The sequence below is a fragment of the Poecilia reticulata genome, chromosome 4, assembly GCF_904066995.2.
Source record: "Poecilia reticulata chromosome 4, P_reticulata-male-v2, whole genome shotgun sequence".
Lineage (NCBI taxonomy): Eukaryota > Metazoa > Chordata > Actinopteri > Cyprinodontiformes > Poeciliidae > Poecilia > Poecilia reticulata.
Window position 1 is genome coordinate 14268001 of NC_088833.1, and position 16135 is coordinate 14284135.

Here is a 16135-nt window from a genome sequence, read left to right on the forward strand (position 1 = left end):
CTAGAACCACCAACCGGTTTGATCTCTCGCTCAGTGAGAGGTGAAGATAAACCCGCAGCCGCTCTGACTGGAGACTGACCTGCGTCGAGGATTCCCTGAGCCAGGATGGCGCCGAACTTCGCCATGACGTCATCGTGCTTGTCGTTGATCACTTTAGCGTAAAGCTGCCTGAACTGATTCACCTAAAAAAGAAAATATGTTCTTATATATTTTCAAGGTTTATGCAGTTTTCCCACAGTAAAATTCAAGCGCTTTCAAGCATTTTAGTTTTCAAACTTTTACAGCACCACACTCTGGAGATAAAAACAATACAAATGAACTCAAAAAGACAGCTTCAATTCACTATTACGTTACATTTATTACTGTTAATGTTATAGTTTTCTACATGGCAGGGACAATATAAACTATTTTTATGTTTTGAAATGTCTCTTACAAATAAAATGGTAAATGAACAAAAAAAAATCCTCCAATATCAATGACTTTATTATAAAATATAAGACAACCTTTATTTCAACTACACGCATCAAAACGATGTGGTTTGAATATCAAGCACTTTCAAGAACTTGACACAAAAATCAAGCTTTCTAAAAACACCCAATTGAAATTCAAGCATTTTCAAGGATTGCAAGCACCAGTATGAACGTGTTTTGATTTATGCCATAAAAAACATTTGGCAAAAATGTTTTGTCTGACAAATTACATATTTTTCAGGCAAAGCAAAACTTTTAAATATTTGTAAGAAGTATATCCAAATGCGAACACATCAAACTGTTGATGTGTCACACGACAAGATGAATCATATTTGAAGTGTTCAACATGTCTGCAAAGCATGTTGACCAGTAGGCTGACCAGTAGGCTACAATCACTGCAGTGCTTGTTGGACTGAAATTTATCAAATGCTGGACTGGATATTTATCAACCAAATAGGCAAAATTGAGGCAAAAACAGAACGGACAGATCTTAGCTTTACATTTACAGCTACAACTAATAAATTGTAAACCAGATATCTTTAAATGTGACACATAGCCAAAAAATGAAAAACCTGGAGGAAACAAACATAATATCCTTTGACGTTTAGTCATTTGAAACTTAAAAGAAAAGTTTCAAATGACTAAACGTTTGAAAGAAAAGTGTTCCTTGCACAATCCTGTATACCAGCTCAAGCTTTTAGATCTGTTGCTGTGCAGATGAGAAGTCTTTGAAAATGTGTCTGGCATTTCTTAGCAGTCAGTGACAAAGGCCGGGGCGCCTCGAGGCCGAGTGTGTGCAGTTGTGCCAGCTACGTTCTCTGTTTTAGTCTTCCCAAACAGATTCTCTCCTCCGCACAAATCTGATGCATTTTACTTACTCCAGTTTTTCTTGTTGAGGAACACAAAAGTCCAGATCAACTCATTGATCCAGGCTGCGGACAATAAAGCCAGCTTCCCGACTCACTCACCTTGGGACAGGTAACCTCAGTCTGCTGGATCATAATGAGGGCCGAGGCAATGAGGGCACCTTGTCTCACATAGTTTACCGGGTCGTTAGTCATGGGCTCCAGCAGATTGATCGCTTCCTGTGAAGGAAAAATAGAAAAGTAGAAAACAGAGGAGTAAGTTAAGCTGCATGTCATAAACCTTGAGGTGGGGAATTATAAATCTATAATCCAAAACGTTTCCACGTGGTAATTAGGGGGCTAAACGAATTGAATGATTAATGATAAATATTTCATTTGCATAGTTTTTCTATGAAGGACTGTCAAGAATTATTTGACATAAATAAAGGATCACTTGGTACTTTTTCCATAATTTGTGTAGTTTGCTTTGTCTTCCAGGCCAAGCAGTATTATTGCTGTGGTTTGGAGCTGCAGTTTAGAGACAACGGACCTGAGACCAGAGCAAACCGAGCCCAAGTCAAGACCAAAACTTTCAGGAAGGTGAGACCAACACCAAACCATTTTACTTGCAATAATTTCCTTTTTGCTGCAATCGTTTAATGAAAATATGCATGTTGCAGCAAGCTAACCTCTAAAACGGCTCCAGACTACATGGTTTCACTGGCTTAATTGCTTCAGTTAAGCGCATCAAAACAACATCAGAACCAGAAGGGAAGCAGACCAACAACTACCTGACTTTAATCCAATAACTCCCACTGTCTGGTAACAACGACTCTTGAAGAACAAATGCAACCAGCCAAACAATAACTAACTTGGCTTGAGCTGCAGGTGGTGGACTTAACTCACTTAGCGTTCTTTTTTCCATGTAGTACAGTCAGATAAATATTCATATATTTGCACTGGAAAACATTTCTTTCCTTTGTTTTACTCATCCTCGTTACATTTTCAAAGTGAAAAACTTTGCTGCATTTGCAGGAAGTCCAACAGATAAGAGACAGAAACAAGACTGAGTGGTTACATTTATCACAGCTTGAAATAGTCAAAACAAAGTCTTTTGTGAATTAGCTTTAATTCACAAAGGACACAGCAAAAACGAAATCTTACCATATATTTTTTTGTCTAGCTACTAGTGAAAATATCTCGGTACACTTTAAATAAGACAAAACTAACTTCCAAGTAACTTTTCAGCAAGATACAGAAGCTTGTTTTAAGTTAATAATTCCTTAATACTGATATAAAATACTAGTTTCACTGGCTAGTTTTCTCATGTTACAAGTGAAAATATCTGCCAGTGAAACTAGTACATTTAAAAAAAATAAATTTTAAGGAATTATTTACCTAAAATCTTGCTGAAAAGTTACTTGCATGTAAGGGGAAACTAAGATATTTGTACTAGAAACTAGATAAAAATTCTTGCAAAGATTTTGTGTACCCAGGCTGTCACTTGTGCAAAAACAAGAATCACAGTTTTGTTTAGCAGTTTGTTTTCAACCGTTTGTTGACGAACAGATCACTCCAACAGTGCTACTTTTGTTTGGTTAAATACAGGAAAAGACATTATCAGCAGAGGCAAACAGACCTCACAAATTAATGACATTAGTGTCATCCATATCTGGTTTCCCAGGACAACAGAGTTAACAATTACTCTCTTCCCATGAGTGGTGTGAAGGAGGGAGTGAACGAGGGAGGACAACCTCCCCGCTCTCCTCTGCTCTGCAGCCAGTCTATCATTGCAGCTTTTATGTCTCTTGAGCAGTTATGGCTGTAACTAACACCAGCAGGCCGGGCGGGAGGTGTCGGGCCCGCAGAGGAAAGAGCAACAAACCAGAATGATGACAGTGGAGGTAAAATAAACGACGTTTCATCAGCGCTCTCGGCCTAACTGGCTGAGACGGCTGCGCTGTGGGACGATAAGTCAGCGTGTAAAGCCAGCGCTCGTCTACCACATCCTGCCCACACTGCGTTGTGGGAGGGGGGTAATTAAAGGCATTTACTGTCTTATCCAATCAGCAACCCCGGTTGGCTGCTAAAGAACGCATTAATTAAACTGCTGGGCTGCTTCCTTCACTTTTTGCTCCCAACATTAGAGTTCAGTATTTCTAAAAGCTGTCTGGAAGCTTATAAACAACTGGATTGGAGCATAACTCATTCAACCACAAAATAATTTCTCTATTTATACAAATTTGAGAAAACAGTATCTGGTGACAGAGTGCAGAAACAATGAGAACTTTTCCTCCTATTTGCAGGAAAAGCTGAAAAATAGGTTGAAATTCTCCCAATGGCACAAAATTAGCATTTTCCCTGAGGCGACACTGACCCGGTCAGAAGAATATTCAAAGTCTAAGATGTTGAAAAATAAACAGCTGATCAGGTGCAAAACATTAACTTTAGTGCTTCGGTGCTGATCAGCACTCATAATTAAATACACAGTGAACTGGCAGCACCCTCTACATCTGCCTTCCTCGCTCTGGTTTCTGGACTTCAGAGAACCCGATCACAAGCAAAGAGTAAAGCCGAACGACAGCGTGCCAGCTCACATCACTTTAGAAGCTAATCTGCAATGAACTTTTCACATCTGAGTTTTTCTGTGCTGGCCTGCCATTATAACTCCAAGAAATGTCAACAAAACAAAAATCTAAATATTTTCCACCTTGTCGTAATAAGTAAAAGTATACAAAGCAAAGGGGAAAGTATGTCGGGATGTTTTGGACAAGTTCCTTTCCTGCAGGGGTCAAAAGAGGATAGCCTAGGCTGAAATCTTCTGTTGCATTAATTTCATAAACAAGCCAACAACCAGCTGCTTCATTCAGCCTGGATTATCTTTACATCGGTGACGCACACTTTGTGCCAGGAGAAATGAAAGATGGACTTGAAACACAAAGATAGCAAATTACATGTAAAAATTAGCGACAAAAAAAATACAGGTTTTTGAAAATAAACAAAGATTCACTAATAATTTTTAATCTGTAGTTAATAATCGGCACCTAATCAAAACCCATGAAGAGGATCGAATAAACGTGAAGAAACAAAGGATGAACTGACTTTGTTGCCTGTCCCAGCACAGCAGATGCCCAGAGCCATGGCCGCCCCGCAGCGAACATGAGGGTTGTAGCTTTCTGACAGGAGAGACACCACACTGGGGCACTGCTCCGGAGTCCTGCTCAGAAAAACACAGGGGAAAGAAATGATTAGAGTTTGAAGTCCACTTTCTTTAAAAAAAAAAAAAAGATTCAAGCTCAAAATGATCAGTTTCAAACCCGCACCCACACTATAACATGGCCTGCACTCAAAACAGAAGTGATTTCCAACATATTAAAGTTATTTAAATGATTTGACAAAAACTAATAACTTAGTTAATGTCTATTTTCTCTATCTTTACCTTTGGGCAAACCTGAAAACAAGGTATTTACTGAAATGTTACTAAAAATTTATAACGTGTTGGACTAAAGATGAAAATTACCTGAAAAAGTGTCAAAGAAATTGTCAATGAATTACATTTCTTTTTAACTAGTTCAGTGAGTGTTTTTGCTGTTGTCGCAAAAGGAAGCAGGAATACAAGCTGTTTAAATGATGATGCTGGGTAATGTGTAACAAACATTTAAAAAGCACATCATTTGCTCGCCTGCGTCCATTACAAGCACTCATCTAAACACACAATAAAAACCTGGGTTTTATTAGAAAGCCAATAAACTAGCAAGGATTTCCTTGTTGACACCTGGATTTAATTAAAGCTTAAGCCATGTCCAGGAAGTCAAAAAAAAAAAATCATAAAAAGGGAGGGATATATTCAGGGTAGTATGCTCACATAAAAACAAACGAACAGACTGCCAGAATGTAAAAAAATAAAAATAAAATCCCCTCACAAAAATAAGGTTTTACGTCAAACTTTTCATGTCACAAAGAGGAGTACAGTACACCAAATAAAAAGCAGAAAATGTTTTGCAACACATTAAGAAAATACTTTACAGATTAAAGGCATTTTAAACTCTGTATTTTGTAATGAAAATAAATCCCTGCCATATTTACAGAAAGCTCAGTATTTTTGCCCATTTCTACAGTTTTTAAAGATTTAAAGCTTTAAAAACTGCATATATTTCCTTTGTACAAACAAGAAAATATATGCAAAAAAGTGGAAATAAAATACATTTATACATATCTGAGTGTCCATTTGTGCACTTATAAGCGTACTGTAATCTTCAGATACTAATTTGTAATTTGGTTATTTGTGCAGCATAAATAACTTGGTATTTTATGTTTTCATTATTCAAAATGAAACCATCTATATCTGTATCTCCAGGCATCTCAACAATCAAGAGGACTGGCTCAAACTCTCTTTGCTTGAACATCTGAGCCCAGTGGGGACAAGAAGGGGGAGAAAAGCTTTACAGCACAACCACAACAGAAAAAAGTTCCCCCCACCAAAAACCGCTGCTGCCTCCCCCGGGTGACTGCTCGTTTCCAATGGGGGAGAGAACACAGAGTGGCAAATATAAACAGCGGGACGGCTGTGTTGAGGGAAATTACCTCCCTGAACCGCTGGCACGTGGCCAGCAAGAAGACATTCATCTGTTTCGTATCGAGTCTGGCTCGCAAGATGAAGGGGTGGGTGAAGTGGGGGGTGGATGAGACGGCGAATGAGACAGGACAGAGTGCGAGTCGACTGCAGACTGCGAAGCAGAGCCGGCGAGAGAGGGAGGCAGCGGGGCCGCAACATCTGAAAGTTTTAAACCTGTGATCGCTTCAGGTGATGCAAAGCAAACTTGGAGTTCCTTCCAGCATGTGGAGGGAAAGCCAAGTCGGCATCATGGATCGCTACAGTCTGGGACAGATTTAACTGCTGCGGCAGGGCGTTCGGCTTCATTCTTACGTGGAAAACGTTGCAGTAAAAGGAAGCAATAAAAGCTGTGGAAGAATATACATAGAAAGCCAAGATTGAAATGCATTTGGCTTTGAGCTGCAGCTTGGGAAGATACTTGAGGGACTGAGATGCAAAAGGAGCTCATCAAGCACCGAGCTGGGAAAAAGGTAAGAATTTGTTTTTGACATTTTCCAAAACAGCGGCATATTTTAGGACATGGATTTATTCTAATAGACAGAAACTACACTAATGAATTAGATGTAAAACCAAGTAAGCCATATTCTTCTCCATAATATCAACATGGGGATACATTAAAGAACAAAACGTAAAACTTTTTCTGCTGTTTTAAGTGGATGACGGGAGAATCGGCTGCGTGGGAAAGCGAGGACCTCTGTGATCGTCTTGCTGTGGAAGTTCTGCTCGTGATGGGATTATTCCAGCTCCGGAGTTTACTGCAGCGGCCCTGCTAACTTCGCACCCTGAATCTTTCAGCCATCGTCATTTCAAAGACTTGTCATTCTGCTCACGGGACGATGCATGTTGTGCACCGGCCCTGAGCGGCCCCAGGACACCCTGCGCCTTCGCCTGCGGGACCCAGTGACCATGCTGACCGAGCGTCTGACAGCAGAGAGATCAGAGCCACCGCCCACGCTCAGGCCTGCCGCGGCATCAGCAGCAACATGTTTCACCAGCTCAATAACAGTTCAGATGCAGACGAGGAGCCTGCGGCTCAGCTGAGATGGGCTGCCCTCCTCATCGTCATGGTGATCATCCCCACCATAGGGGGAAACATTCTGGTTATTCTGGCCGTGTCGCTAGAAAGAAAGCTACAAAACGCCACCAACTACTTCCTGATGTCGCTCGCGGTCGCCGACCTGCTGGTGGGACTTCTAGTGATGCCCATCGCACTCGTCACTATTCTCTATAGTAAGTATAACAAGATATTTTATAGCATAAAAAGTGTCCTATTGAGACAAAGCAAAGCAATAAAGTCTTCAAATGGAAAAGCTACATTTAAGTTTTCTTCTTCCCCACTCAATTTAACTTGTTAATTAAAGAGAAAACCTGACAAACTGTTTAACGGAAACGTTTTTCTTCACAAGAAAATCCAGAAAATTTCAGAAAAACTGACACTGAAAGTAGAAAATACCTCTAGGAAGCACCAAATACACACAGTAGAGCACACAAAAGTACTTGAGAGGAGCTAAGACAAAGGAAATAAAATCCCCCCTGTAGTTTAAGCAGTAAGGCCTGTACTGAGCCACTCAGCACAAGCATGAAATATGAAACGACATCTCCCAATTAAAGTTGTTTACTATTCAGAATAAAAACAGCGGCGTGTCTGCCCACTTACAAGTCTATTCCACGACTTCTACACAACAACACAGTTCAAGGCGAAGTACTGCAGTGAAGCTGTTCTTCATTAATTCAATTGGAAGGTAATGGGCCACATAGTAATTATGTGTCTCACACGGACAAACACACACACACAAATGGAAGATGGTGTTACACAAGGCGTCCTCTATCATAATGGTTTTCAAAAGAACTGGATGTGTCTGCTGCCTCAACACATCCCTTGTTCAGTTAGTTTTTTTCTTTTTGACATTTTGAGACAGAAAGAAAAAGATGAAAGTCAAAAAAAGTTAATTTTAAGATTTTCTGAAACGGAAAAGCAAGAAGTCTAAAAGTCTAAAAGAAATCAGGAAAACAAGAGGAGCTTAAAGTACAAAAACCACCCTCCCAAAACAGCTACATACGGTTTCAGCATTTTCTTTAATTCTATCACTGCTGTTGAGGTGCTTTTCAACTCTGCCATCAGTAAAGAGGAAGCCTCTTTAAAGACTGATGATCTTTGCTGACAGCTGTCTTTAGCCTCCGATCAGAGAAGATACAGCACCAAGTGCTGAAATGTGCAGGAGGAGGTCAAGGAGGCGTAAACAGGGACATATAACGTGTACATGAGGCCCGGGTGAGGCACAGCAGAGCTGACTGATCAACATGAAGCTGCCAGGACAACGACCAGCACCTCATACCAAACCCTCTGGCACACGCCACAGGACACTGTACGTAGTGACAACCTGCTGTTAGCAACAAACATCATTTAGAAATATGTAAAAGAACATAAAATAAATGGAATCTCTGTAAATCAAACCTGGTTTTAAGTGGGCTGTCTTTTGAATATTTAAGCAATGCTAAAAGCCACACTGGCCAAGTGGTAAAAATAAAACAGGTTGACCGATACTTTGTGTGTGTGCAATGTAAATCCAGACAGGTATTCCAGAAATGTTCCTTAGCTTTGTGCTAAAACCAGGAACTGTTCTCAAAACGATTTATATTCAAGTTTCTAAATATTTTTAGGGTAAGAGAAGTGGAAAACTTACTTACCCATTAACTTATATTCAACTTAGCAACAAAAGCAAGTTAAAATTTTAACTTTATTAGCCTAAATAATCATTCATTTTTTTGGCTTGTGACTCAACTGTGTTTACACATAAGTTACTAAATGTCATCCATTAAAGCATATAAAACTTAATACTGCCTCAAGTGGAGGAGTTTAAGTATCTGGGGATCTTGTTCACGAATGAGGGAAGAAGGGAGCGGGAGATCGACAGGCGGATTGGGGCAGCGTCTGCCGTGAAGCGGGCGCTGTACCGGTCCGTCGTGGTGAAGAGAGAGCTGAGTCAAAAAGCGAAGCTCTCAATTTACCGGTCGATCTACGTTCCCACCCTCATCTATGGTCATGAGCTTTGGGTCATGACCGAAAGAACGAGATCACGGATACAAGCGGCCGAAATGGGCTTCCTCCTCAGGGTGGCTGGGCTCTCCCTTAGAGATAGGGTGAGAAGCTCGGTCATACTTAAGGATTTTAGCGAGCTAATGTGATTACTGTTTTGATGGCAACTCTATAAATACACAATGCCAAGAAGAAGAAGCTGGTGATGAGCAATCGTGGGAGTAGTAGTTTTGTCACACCAAAGTGTTGCCTGAATTCCTCACTACAAAATTACAGAGGAGGCAAATACTGCTAGTACAATTCTCATGAAAAAGATAAATAAATGTAAACAAGAAACAATGAGCAAACTTATAACTAAATTATTAATTGTTCATCTGTTTTACTTATTTTTCTTGCATGTGTACAAGGAGTAAAAAGACCAGTGTTGCCTAAAAATCACCAAGTTTAAGTTCTTTCTGACTTTTTAGAGACCTTGCACAAAGCCTGTGTGTGGACCTTCAGGTCTGCTATTTTTAAGATCAACATTGTGATTCCAGAGAAGAAATATCTCATTTAAAATGCTTCTATGCCATTTTGTATTTTTTCTAACGATAATAAGACTCACAAAACTACACTGCAATGCTCAGAGCTCTGTAATTCTTAATGAGTACAAGTGAGGACCAAAACATTCTGGAAATTATGATGACCAGTGATGTTTGGTTGAAAAATATATAAAGGACAAATGAAAGAAAATGAAGGCAGTTAAACTACTTTAAAATAAACTGAGAAGAAGATAAAATGCTTCTGTAAACTAAGTGACCACAACTGGGCAGCAGCCTGCTGACGAAGTCGAATATTATAACAAAGTTGTATGATTCACACATTCCTGTTTCAGTTTAACGAAATGAAAAGCTTGCCTGTGGCTAGGTGACTTTCACAGCCTATTCTGTTTATTCTCAAGACAAATTTAATCAACATTTACAAAAAAAAAAAAAAGCCTCCAGTGAGCATCCACTCAAGGAGAAGGAGAGCTGCTATTCATCAATGAAATCCTCCCAAACTGACCAAAACTGTGAGTCAAAAATCTCCCCCAGTATGAAACATAAGTGAACATAATCATAATAAGAGAAAAAAAAATACAAAATATTTCCACAAACAGGCTTTTGTAAAGTTAATGGAGTCAGAGACAAAAGCCAGAACAAATTTCTTGCCAGTTTTACGCCTGGAAGTCAAAATAAACACTACTGTTGAGCTGAGTCTAAGCCACAATCTACATGAAGCACTTTTAGCTCCATAAACAGGCAGTGAACCCTCAGTTTCCAGTAAAGACATTCCTCACACACATAAACAAACATCAATTTTTTTACTTGACTGATGCTTGTAATCTCTTCAGCTTCCCTGAATCTCCCATAACAGTCAGAAAAGGGTTTCTCAACATAAGAAAACCCAACAAGTTCATTAATTTAGCTGCTAATTTTAGACATAATGAAATCAGTGATAGCTACCTGTACGAGGAAATAGTTGATAAGATTAACCATTATCTTGTCCTCTCTTCAGACTCTAGGTGGCCTCTTCCAGACTTTCTCTGCCCAATCTGGCTCTTCCTTGATGTGCTCTTCTCTACAGCGTCCATTATGCACCTCTGTGCCATCTCACTGGATCGCTACATCGCCATCAAGAAGCCGATTCAACACAGCCAATACAAATCCAGAGCCAAAGCCCTGGCCAAGATCGCACTCGTTTGGCTCATATCCATCTGTAAGCTTATTATTTATCCTTCTTCTAAGTAAAGAACTGGGTATTTTACGATCTCTGGATCGTATCCTGCCTTTTAGGTGACCCATGAGGAGGATTAGTGTTCATGCTTGGGTTGCTATGTTAACTAGCTTGTAGAGAGCCGTGAAAAGGTTTTTATTTTTGTCACATTTAGATGTTTTAGATCAAAAGATTATAGTATCAGACAAAATAAACCTATAAAATGCAATTTTCAAATGATGATTTTATGTTTTATGTGGAATATAGGAAACCCAAACCAACTTGATTATTAGGTGAATCAGAATCACCTAATAACATCTGTCTGGCGACATGAAGTGAGCTGCAAGATCTCAAGGAGCAACTAGAACAGACAACACCCATCTAGAAAGGGCTATAAAGCCATTTCCAATATTTATATTTTTTTGTGTGGAGTGCATTGAGACAACAATGGTTGTGAATGTGGCGCTTTACTAATAAACTGAATTCAATTGAAACGTAAAGCTGAGAACAGGGAGCGTCTGGGTGATATGGATTTAAAATCTTGTTACAGTATTTTGTGGTGTTATTGTTATAACAATAAAAGTAACAATAAGAACCATTTATTACTTCTTTTTTTAGGTAACAGTATGACTGTGTCACAGCAATTATAGCCCCACAAACACAAATTATGCTCTTGAAAAACATTCCCATTTGTAAATGTTTCTTTAAGAAACTAGTCACATAAAGATGTGTGATTTGTATTACTAAACTGCACACAAAAGCAGTATTTTCAAATTTATTAGTATTTACTGATGTCTTCATTGAACAGTGGAAAAATAGTAACACTATACTTTTACATGAGTTGAAGTTAATCGTGGCAATAAATCTAAATTCTTGTAAGAAATTTCTCACGATAAATGATACAATAAATGCCCACCCCTATATTACAGCTTATTTTAATGAGTCTAAAAAGACAATCCACTATAACTTAAAACATTAAGCTATAGTTGTTAATAAGGTAGATCAAACATTAGCTTCAGCAGAGTTTATCAAATATATAATATGAACTAGGAACCAATCCTAGTTTTTCATGTGGACTTTTAGGAAAACGAATTGCTCACTGCTGCATCTTCTATTTGTCACACAAATCTCTGGAGTCGTCACATATTACTCAGTAGTTTCCCCCTAAGAACTACGTTTTTGATTTAGGATTTTTGGCAGCTCAGGTCAAGAGTCAAATATCTGTCAGCTGCTATAAATGAAAATCTTTCATCTGGGAAAGAGATTGGGTAGATGAGTAACCGGATGGAAGGTTGTATTGTGGCCAATTTATCCAGTTAAGCTTTTCCATCGTTCACTGAGCTGCCAACAAAAACAATAGTGTTGTACTTGACCAAACATACCATAATCTCCTAGATTAAAACTATAATTATAAGATATTTAAAAACGGCTTCAGAGAGTTTTTAGTGTTTATTTTTGCCAATATTAACAGTCTTTTCTATTTTCCAGGTATTGCAATCCCAATCCCGATAAAAGGGCTGAAGAATCTTCACGACAAGAACATCACCTTCAACAGTAATCACACATGCCTGCTGAAACCAAACACTTTCTCAGAGTTCATCATCTTTGGCTCCCTGACAGCATTCTTCATCCCTTTGACCATCATGATGATCATCTACCTTCTCACCGTGCAAGTGTTGCGCAAAAAGGTTTATTTGCTGCGGTCAAAGGTGACCCAGCGCTTCAGCTCCTCACCGATCTCCACAGTTTTCCAAAGTGACCCGGCCTTAGCTTCTCCTCAAGCTGAGCAAATGAACATGTTGGATATCAGACTTCCCAGGCATCCAGAAAAACCAAACGCGGACGTGATGACCGCTCCCACGGAGAAGGAAATATCCTTCCGCAGAATGTCGACGATGGGCAAGAAGTCAATGCAGACTCTGAGCAACGAGCAGCGCGCCTCCAAGGTGCTGGGCATAGTCTTCCTCCTGTTTGTCGTCATGTGGTGCCCGTTCTTCATCACAAACATCACCTCGGCTCTGTGCTCCAGCTGCGTTGAGAAGGTTATTTCCCGTCTGATGGAGATCTTTGTCTGGGTTGGTTACGTGTCATCTGGGATCAATCCCCTGGTCTACACACTTTTCAATAAAACCTTCAGGGAAGCTTTCACGCGCTACATCACCTGCAACTACAAAAACTACCCTAGAGACAGGCTGGGACGGCAGCTTGGCTCGACCGCTGCAGACTGGAACCTTACAAGCATTTCGTTTAAATCTTCCATGGCAGAGAACTCAAAACTGTTCATGAAGCGGGGAATGAAGAACGGCATTGGACGAGTGAGCTACCAAAGTCCACTACGGTGCCAGCAGGCTGTGCAGTCACCAGGCGGAGTTCTGCTAAATACAATTCTTTTGACTGAAAATGAAGATTTTAAGCAGGAAGAACATGTGAGCTGTGTATGAATACATACACAGATGATGTGGCTTGGTTTGATGCATATTCAAAATCAAAAGACAAAGGCTTTCCCAAAATATAAAAAAACAAAGATTGGAGTCTGCATCTATGTGACATTAATGATGAGGCAACAAAACCTACATTTCCTTGCAAAAGTTTTACAACCCCTTTAACATTTTGTCATAGAGTAGTGCGTAATTATGAAATGAAAGAAAAAAAGTTTACATACTTTTACTAAATGTTTTACAAATTAAGATATATATAAAAAAAAAGGCCAGGACATTGACTGGGGCATCTTAACGAACATAATTTGATCTACACCTCAGGCTGTATCCTCAGACATAGTTGAGTCCCTCAGGTTTATCCTGCAATTAGCACCATCTACTTTCAAATCCACATTCCTGTTCCTAAGACGTTTTCCCAAAGCAAGCATGGTGCTACCACTACCATGTTTCACCCTGAGGATGGTGTGTTTGGGGAGATGTATCGTCTCTGGCATGAAAAGTCAACATTCATTCGTCTCATTTGACCAGAGCGCCAATTTGTTGGAATTGATTTAATTTAGGGGCATCATTTCCTACAACTTTATAATGATCAATTTAATCTTTATCACATTAAAAATCCTCAATACAGTGCATTAAATTTTGAGAATATAAATTGACAAAAAAAAAATCTCAGGGGTTTGAAAACGTTTGCAAGTCGGTGTTTCTTGTTGCATCATCTTTGCAGCGGGCCTTTAAACACAGGTTATTTTTTACCATGTAATTTGTTGATATACTTGAAGAGAAAGCTTCAGTTTCCAGACAGTACTCAGAAAAGAGCTGAAAAAAAGCTGCAACTGTTTCACTGAGCAAGCAGAAAGTGTTGAATAGGAACCCATTTAGGCCAAAAGACGTGACAACCTGGGAAAAACTCTGAATGCTGTATATAATAATATATTCCTCTGCTGATCCTTAAATTTGGACTGTCTAAATATGCTGTAAACCCTCTCAGACCACATGCTTACATTTTAAAACAATATGAATCTCTTCTGTAAAGGGCAAATTCTTTGAACTCTTGATACTTTTTAAATTTGCTGAATGAATGGGAGGTTCTCCTGTATGTGTATTGCAGCCTGCTGGTTTGAAATGTTAAAAATGGTTTTGGAATGGAAGTGTGTACATATGAACGAACAGAGATAAAATGGATTCTGAATGTTCTTTAATAAAAAACACCTTTGTTTTACCATCTTATAAAGCAAAAACTGCCCAAAGCACAACGAGATGCCAAGATACTGCCTTCTGAAAAATGACTAAATAAATAAAAGTTTGAGGGGAATAGAAACACAGTCTGGCAGCAGTTCCAGTGTGTATAGACTTAAAGTGCAACAGCATTAGGACTGGTCGATATTCGAGCGAGAAGTGATTCTTATAGTATTGATACATAATGCGATAAGGATATCAGTTGTGACATTTGTCCACTTTCTTCTTTCCTCTGTTTCTCATATGTGCTTCCTGCACTCTCTGACCTTTAGCCTTTTGGGCAACGTCAGTGTCCTGTGAGAGCGTCTGCTGCTGTGAGGACGTCCAACTGACTAAATATTACATTAGCATAAGAAAATGCATGTTCATAACACTTGGGATGTATTAGCCAACCAGTATTGCTCTCCAAACAGCATTCTCCAGAATCAGTACTGCATACATTAATATATCCGCAATATACTGTGCAACCATACATGTATTCAACTGCAGCTAATTTGTATTCATACATCAGATGACAACATTTTTCAGGGGCAAAAACAATTCAAACATATAAACACTTCTAGTTTAGATTAAACTCAGCCTAATTGAGAAAATAGGATTAACGAGAAAGAAATGCCAAGTTTACAGAGGTAAAAACAAAGCAGCAGAAGAAGAAAGTGTGATCGAGGTTTATTTTTACTTAGGCCTCCGACTCCTTTCAAGAGCTCCATTTATTTATAATGAAAGAGAGAAACACGGTAGACTCAAACTTGCAGTTGACCTGATTGCCTGGTTGTGCACATGACTAGATGAGTCATTGGGGTTGGAAAAGTGTGGACTAAGTGTAATCCTGTGGTTCATGAGTCTTTCTAAACAAAGGAGATTTATGGAGGGTTTTTCAAGCAATTGATCACATACACCATTCAGAGCCTTTTTTGGACTTCAGTGTGTACACACTGATTTTTATTTGACATGCCATTAAACAATGCTTGGATTTAATGATAAAATTCATAATAATGTAAGAAAGAAACGCATATATAAATACAATGCCTGGCAAAGGTATTCACACTCTTTAATACTTCCACTATTTTCTGCATTGTGACTGTCACAATACACACAATGCAAACCCTGAATGTATTTCATTGGGATTTCAGTGTGTACACACTGATTTTATGTGATAGATCTACAAAATATCATGTGTAATTGTGAAGTGAACGAAAAATGACAGCTTGTTTCCAAATTTCATCAAATAAATATCTTCAAACTGTGCCGAGCATAAATGTTTATCTCCATAACAGCTGCAGGTCTTTAGCAGTATGTCTTGACCAGCTTTCAACACCTATAGTCTAAATGTGTCCTTAATAAAATGGCTCCAGCTCAGCTAAATGGAGAGCCCCCAAACCACAGTTTTCATGCCTTTTCATAGATTCTCTCAGCATGATGCTGCCACCGCCAAGTTTTACCATAGGGATTGTTGCTGTGCAGGTTTTCTGCAATATACAGCTTCTTGCATGCAAGCCAAAAATTTTAATTCAGGTCTATCTGGTATAAAGAAAAAAAAAACATATATTTGTTGCCGTGAAATAACTCTACTTTATGCAAACTGTAAAAATAAAAAGTAATAAAAACATAAAAATAAATCAGAAATTCGTAACTCTCTCTCATTCTAGTACCAACCACAGCAAAAATACACTTTACTAAAGCAAACCTTAATGTATTCTTAACTTTACAAGACAACGCATCAGTTTGATTAAGTTGAAAAAGGCCTTTATGGAAAATAA

At 39.0% G+C, this 16135-nt stretch overlaps 2 protein-coding genes across 3 annotated transcripts in view; one reads left to right on the top strand and one right to left on the bottom strand.

The window, feature by feature from the left end:
• The window catches only part of psmd1 (proteasome 26S subunit, non-ATPase 1), a 34890-nt gene that overhangs the window by 12213 nt on the left and 6542 nt on the right, over nt 1-16135 (bottom strand). For both annotated transcript variants that reach the window (XM_008406842.3, XM_008406841.3), the window contains exons 17-19: nt 4418-4532; nt 1439-1555; nt 80-182 (exon numbers count right to left, since the gene is read on the bottom strand). In XM_008406842.3, coding sequence (XP_008405064.1) covers nt 80-182; nt 1439-1555; nt 4418-4532 — 335 coding nt within the window. The remainder of the gene's footprint in view (nt 1-79; nt 183-1438; nt 1556-4417; nt 4533-16135) is intronic.
• On the top strand, nt 5822-15799 carry htr2b (5-hydroxytryptamine (serotonin) receptor 2B, G protein-coupled). Its single transcript, XM_008406840.3, has 4 exons — nt 5822-6400; nt 6584-7160; nt 10504-10704; nt 12190-15799. The coding sequence occupies exons 2-4, from the start codon at nt 6914-6916 to the stop codon at nt 13140-13142; spliced, it is 1401 nt and encodes a 466-aa protein (XP_008405062.1). The 5' UTR covers nt 5822-6400; nt 6584-6913; the 3' UTR covers nt 13143-15799.